The sequence below is a fragment of the Symphodus melops genome, assembly GCF_947650265.1.
Source record: "Symphodus melops genome assembly, chromosome: 15".
Lineage (NCBI taxonomy): Eukaryota > Metazoa > Chordata > Actinopteri > Labriformes > Labridae > Symphodus > Symphodus melops.
In genome coordinates this window covers 3,054,263-3,060,925 of record NC_136705.1, presented here as the reverse complement: position 1 = coordinate 3,060,925, position 6,663 = coordinate 3,054,263, and the positions used below count along the sequence as shown (strand labels likewise).

At 42.7% G+C, this 6,663-nt stretch overlaps 1 protein-coding gene across 1 annotated transcript in view; it reads left to right on the top strand.

Moving 5' to 3' along the window:
- The first annotated feature begins 562 nt into the window (after window positions 1–562).
- Window positions 563–6,663, top strand: part of b3gat2 (beta-1,3-glucuronyltransferase 2 (glucuronosyltransferase S)) — a 44,932-nt gene continuing 38,831 nt past the window's right edge. The window contains exon 1 of the mRNA XM_079362438.1: window positions 563–1,561. Coding sequence (XP_079218564.1) covers window positions 1,034–1,561 — 528 coding nt within the window. The 5' untranslated portion in view covers window positions 563–1,033. The remainder of the gene's footprint in view (window positions 1,562–6,663) is intronic.

Genomic DNA, 6,663 nt, shown 5'->3' with positions numbered 1-6,663 from the left:
CTGTGATTGACTGGCAAACAGTCCAGGGTGTACCCAATGACAGCTGGGATCAGCTCCAGCCCCTCTGTGACCCCAAACAGGATGGATGGGTGGTGGTGGGACCCCCTCTGAAATCTTTTTATGGGCCCAGAATTCCTGCTCACAGAAGTGACAAATAGCCCGTACAATCCCTGAAGCCCAATATGACATCCACACATTTTTTGTTTTGTTTACGTATTATTCCAAAATGCCAGAATACACATTTGGAAAAAGGTAACACATTTATCACAACTAGCCAGAACAACAGCTACTTCCTTGAGCTCTGCAGGACCCCTGGACTACCACAAGATGCAGACATCAAGACAGTCTCTGTTTTAAGTTGATGCTTCCTTGCTTATAACAGCAGCTGTCTCTGCATCTCTCTCTTGCTAAGTTTATTCTCAGCAGAAGCTGATGCGCACACAACAGAACAAGGCCCTCCTCTCTCTCTCTCTCTCTCTCTCTCTCTCTCTCTCTCTCTCTCTCCTCTTCTCCATCCCGACTCCCCTCCTCTCCTCTGCACCTGCTCCTCCCCTCCTGCTTTATTATCCTCAGACTCACAGCAGCGCTCCATCCTCTCAGAGTGATGCTCCTCGGTAGCTCACATCGGTGGGTTTTCTCCGCCCGCTTCAGGGAGGAGGACGGCTCCGGCTTGTTTTTTCTCCCCAGGAAACACTCTCTGAAGAGCGGACAGTACATGGGAATTTAACGGAGCCGGTGAGGGAGTGAGCAGAAGGAAGATAGGAGGACGAAGAGACACTTAAGTCCCAGAGAGGAGAGGAGGCAGAGGAGGAGGGGAACTCCGGAGAAACGGTCCCGTCGGGACGGGGCAAGGCAGCGGAGGTTTTTGAGCTTAAAATAGTTTAAAATTCACTCGAAATGTCTGTTTTTGATGTTTAGTTCTGATTTATAACATCGCAGGATTAAAAGGAAGAATATCTGAGTTGCAGTCGGTTGGTGGATCACTGTGATGGAGTAAGAAAAAGAGAGGACACACTGTAACTTCAGCTTCGCCATGAAATCAGTGTTCTTCAGTCGCTTTTTCATCCTGCTACCCTGGGTCCTAATTGTCATCATCATGATCGATATCGACAGTAAAAGGGCAATCCGGGTTCCGGGAGCAGGTCGGACCGGCAGGGCGCAGCGGGCTGCCCGGACACCGGGGGTTGGTGGCGCTCAGAACCTGTCCGCCCTGCCGGTTATCTACGCCATCACTCCAACATACACCCGGCCGGTGCAGAAAGCGGAGCTGACCCGTCTGGCCCACGCCTTCCGCCAGGTGCCCCGCTTCCACTGGATTGTAGTGGAGGACTCCGCGTCGCGCACGGATCTGGTGGCGCGCTTTCTGGCTCGGAGCGGCGTGCCATTCACGCACCTGAATGTGTTCACTCCCCGCAGGTTCAAACGCGCCGGGATGCCACGCGCAACCGAGCAGAGGAATCTGGCTCTCGCGTGGCTCCGGCAGCACCGGAGCAAGCGGGACCCCGGGGTGGTTTTCTTTGCGGATGACGACAACACGTACAGCCTGGAGCTGTTTGAAGAGGTAACCTGTCATTTATTTATTATGTTATGTTACCTGTGTACATCATTGGAGTAACTGATCAGACGCGCAGTTCAGCTGCAGCCTGTGGGACTTTTTTTTTTAACGTTTTCTGCTTTAATCAAATATATCAAACTTATATTAATCTATTGTCCTGATGAAGACAGTGGCACAGAAAGTTTCATCCAAGAACAACTAACAAACGTGCAGAAGCAAAAAGATGACATCAAATCAGCAGCTTTAAGCAGTCTGCTGGAAGCTTGCAAGGGCCAGATTATAAGAAGTAGTTTATGATGCTCAATAACACTTTCAAGTCCTTCCTTTAAAAATATAAATTTGATCATTTGTTTTTAGAAGCAATATTCACACAATTAACGATTATGAAATGGACAAGAATTGAATTTTTAAGAAGTGAATTGCTAATAGCACAGATATAATTGTAAAAAATTAGGGATGGCACAAGCCCAGGTCAAAAAGCATTCTGCTGTGAGAGTGGTTACCAGCTGTCCTTGGAGACGCCCCTTTAAGATTTTAATAGACTGCATCAAAAAGGCTTGAGAAATGTGAAGATTTGCCAGCCTTTGAATTTGAACAGGCCACCGATCCGTTGTTCTTTTAAAGCTTCAGTACTTATTTATACTATTAACAAAACCAGGGATTGTATTATTTTTAATACACATAGTAACACTAAGTATTGAACATTTTGACACTTTTAATCTACATCTGGTTCACAATGTAATATGTTCTTGTAGAGTAGAGCCATGCTTCATTGTCACTGTTTATTGAAAAATCAGACCAGTCGTTTTTTTCTGTATATCTGTAAAACAAAAAACATCCTCTCTTTCACATACTGTAATGCATGCACAATGTCTGTATCCCTCTTTCCTGACTGTTTCTACCTTGTTTCTCGCCTTTATTCTGCGAAGAGAAAGTCATTGTTAGACATTCCCCAAAAGGGATCATTTGTAGGAATGCAGACATTGAAATTCACCTGCTCTACATGTTGATGAGATCCCACTGAAACCTTCCAAAAAACCCCGGGGAGGCTCATGAACCGCAGCTCATTTCACCTGAGAGGGCATTGTCAGATAAATGTGTTCAAGTAGTGAAGCTGCTGAAACTAAAAGGACACTTTTAGAATTAAAATAGTCTGTTGACAGTAAGAGGAGGAGCTGAGTGAGGTCGTAAAAAAAGGAGAGGGAGTGACGGAGGGAAGAGCAATCAGAGAGATGCCACTTCTTTCAAATCTTTTTCACCAGCATCACTGTCTGATTTTCAAATCAACCACTCAAGACAAGAGCAGAAGTGACTTTCTGTATTTTGTCAGTTTATAACTCTTCTGGGGCTCCAAAAGTTAGATAGTCTAAATGTCCAATCACAATCCAAGAAATCCTACAAATATAAGCTTTTTTTAATTGACGTACCTTAGCAGCCTGTTTTATTGTTGCTACTTTGAATAATCTGCTAGAATTACCTTTTAAAGTTAAGGAGGTTTATAATAATAATATAATAATAATAGTTTGATAGACGTACACATCTAGAACACTTTGAAGGAGTATAAAGATCAGTTTTAGACCCACTTTGATCAAATAATGATACAAGTATATCGACCAGCTGTATCCTGAGGATCTGAGTTGGACAACATATAACTCCTAAAGACAAGCTACAAGCAGCAACGACATAACAGACCTCTCAGTACCGTTCTTCATACTGATGTTTTTGCAAATGGGATGTAATTAATGCCAGCCATCATCACGTCTTTGTACATTCATGTGTCCCAGTCTGTGCATTCACATTGCATTTCTGCATTATGAAAGCAGGAGCTCCACATACATACACACACACACACACACACACACACACACACACACACACACACACACACACACACACTGTACACCTCTTTTACTAACTCTGAACACGGTACAGAGGGGGATCACTTTGTCCCCTCGATTACGCCTCGTCTACCTTCAGAAGGCGAAACATCACATGGGGCTTAAATTAAGCGGCTTGAAACGGGCTGTACTGCCACACATGCACAAACTCTGAGTGAATGCTTCTCTGATTGCTGATTGCTCACACTGATTACTACCATCAAAGATCGCCAGCTCTGAAATTGCTATCATTCTTCCAGTGAAGTGCAAAACACTATGATATAAATTAGCTGATAAATCTTAAGTAATTAAAAATGTGAAATCAGAGGGGGATATGTTGTGTCTTATCTGAATGTAAAAATCATAAACTTAACTTCCTTCTGAGTAATTAGATGGTTGGTTAGCATGCATGCTAATACTCAACACCTGTCCACGGGAGGCTTTTGAAAAGGAAACGATTAAAGCAATAAAACAGGACAAAACAACAAAGAGAATACATTACAAAGATGATAATAAAAAGTGCAATATTACATTGATAAAAATGCAGCTAAATTAATTCCATCACACACATGAACTGCAGTGCAAAGACAGCATGATGCAACAACAGCCAGACTCAATATTGTGCACACCTACCTGTGGTGAGCCTTTCAGCTAAAACTAAAGTCACATGACCCAGAAGTACGCCACTCAATCCAAATGCAAAGAATACAAATTGCTTCTTGGATAATACATTCAATCACCTGCTGCTGACTCACAACTGGATATTCAATGCTTTGTATCCCAGAATGCAACACTTAGCTAAAAATGTGAACGTACAGCACAGTGCTGAGTTCACCCTGACACATAGTTTCAGTGTTCGATTTGTTGCCCGGGGCTCAGTGTAAAGAGCATCTGTTTGATTGGTTGATAGCACACTGTCTTCTCTCTGTCCTGCTGCCTATTTCATTACCCGGCTCCTCTGTGCAGGTAATGGCCTGTCATAGAGAGATAATAGGCTGTCATACGGCTGTAATAACCTGCAGCAACTGTCTGCAGGCTTTAGACTGATGGCAGCCACAGTGTTTATTGTTGCTGGCAGCTTTATATTGGATGACTTAGATCACTGCAGGAAGAAAAATGATGAACATTTGTGCAACTAAAATATGATTTGGCCTTGATCTTTTGTAATTCGTCACATAGTAATCGATTGTGATTTCTTCATGCCATCACAGAATAGCACCAGGTTCATGCTGATTAGCATGAGATGCGTGTCTCGATAGAGGCAATAAAGAAACACCCTCATAGCATGACCACACAAAAGCCACAGTACCCATGCTGTTTTATTTCTATATAAAACTGAGAGCCTTTACCAATCTTCATGAATACAGTGAATACAGAAATCTTCAGATTAGTGTCATTTGAACATCTGCGTCGAGAGATTAGGCTTTACTTAGCACAGCAGGAGTGAAATAGACTTGAACAGCACAGCGGGTCACATGCATATTGGTTGCACTCAAAACAGTGCCAGAAATAATGTTTACACCGGCTGTGTTATTTGTGGGAAAACACAGAGAAGGAATATGGTACTAAAAAAAAGATAAAGTCACTGTGGAGGATCTCAACTTGATCTAACATGAAAGTATACTGGTGTGCTGTGGATGGACTTTAATGCACGTTACAGTTACATAGCTTTATGTTTGTATTTATTATCTGTTGAGTTAACCATCAACGACAATGCATCATAATTCAGATGTTAACCAATTCCATCATTCTCATTAGCAACACTTTTTTTCACTTGCAGTAACCCAATTAACAAATGAGGAACTCCAACTGGGTCTAAAATCATCCTCATTCTTGACTCTGAGATGTTGATTACATGAAAGTAGGATTCCCCCCCCCTTAAAGAGCGCTGCAAACTACCACAGAGTAATGAGCACAAAGATTCCCCCTCCAAAGCCCTCATGAAAAAAACATTGGTACGTAGCAAATATTTAACAAACCTCCTTCGTCCTTTTCCTCCTTGTGGCTTCAGAGTCGGTGTGAGAAGTCAGGTGGAAAGACATTAAGCATTAAGAGCGGAGTTAAAGGGTGTATTCTCCATTTCCGCACATTAGTCAGCTCTCAGATTGGCATGGGTTATTATCCACGCGACACGTTCCAGCTGAGTCGCCTCCCAGCAGTCAATAGAGTGTCAGAAAATGCAAGACTGCTCATTTAATGCCGCCCATGCAATTACACTTTGATTGCAGACACTCGTACAAACTAACACACACACACACGCACACACACACACACACACACACACACACCTCCTGTTTTTCCTTCAGGTGATTTTGCGTTTTTGCCTCAGGAGTCAGTTTTGCTGACGACATGAGGAGCTCCCTCACTTCAGGTTACATTAACATGGTGTTCATGAACACTCTGCTTCGCCTTTATTTTTATTTGTTCACAATATCTTTTTCTTTGAGAGCACGCAAACTTATTTAACAGCATTAAAAGCATCAGTGGACAGTAAAGCTTCATATTACACAGAATAATTACCTTCTTATAGGGTTAGAAATCCCCTAAGAAACAATGTATGAGGCTTATTGAGGACAATCGACCAACGCATAGCTGAGGGATTACATTGGTAGGTGAATTCACTCACAAAGAGAAGATTCAATATTCTGTGTCTAGTTATGTTCAAGTAATTGAATGATGGTCAATTGTCCAGATTGTTGCTTGCTCAAAGGTTGGCCCACAGAGACCCTACACATGACACCAAATAACGATGGCTTAAACAGTTGTGTTGCTATCATGTGTGGATAGGGATTACATGACCATGACAGCAAAACCCACATTAACAGATTCAATTCACAAACAAGCAGAGTCTCGACCCTCGAAATGAGAAATCTTACAAAATCCGACGGTCAAATGCAACATCAGACAAACTAAAAGCGGTGACAGGAGAAGATGCAATGATGTAGTTTTTGGACTGATGTGAGTTCATGAAGAATACAAGAGCTATGGATGGCTTCATGGAGACAGTATGAACATGGGGTGAGCAGTTGTCTGTCGTGCACATGTGCAGTCGTTGTACCTCTGTCGTATACTGAACCACAGGTGTGCTCTTGCTTGTTACCTTCAGTTGGTTTCCAACACACAACAGGATATGAAATCAGCCATGTTTAAAATTTGCGATTCAAAATGCGATCCTTGTTTGAGGGAACTCTAATCTCTTCGAATACCTCACACTGCAGGAACACCTAGCAA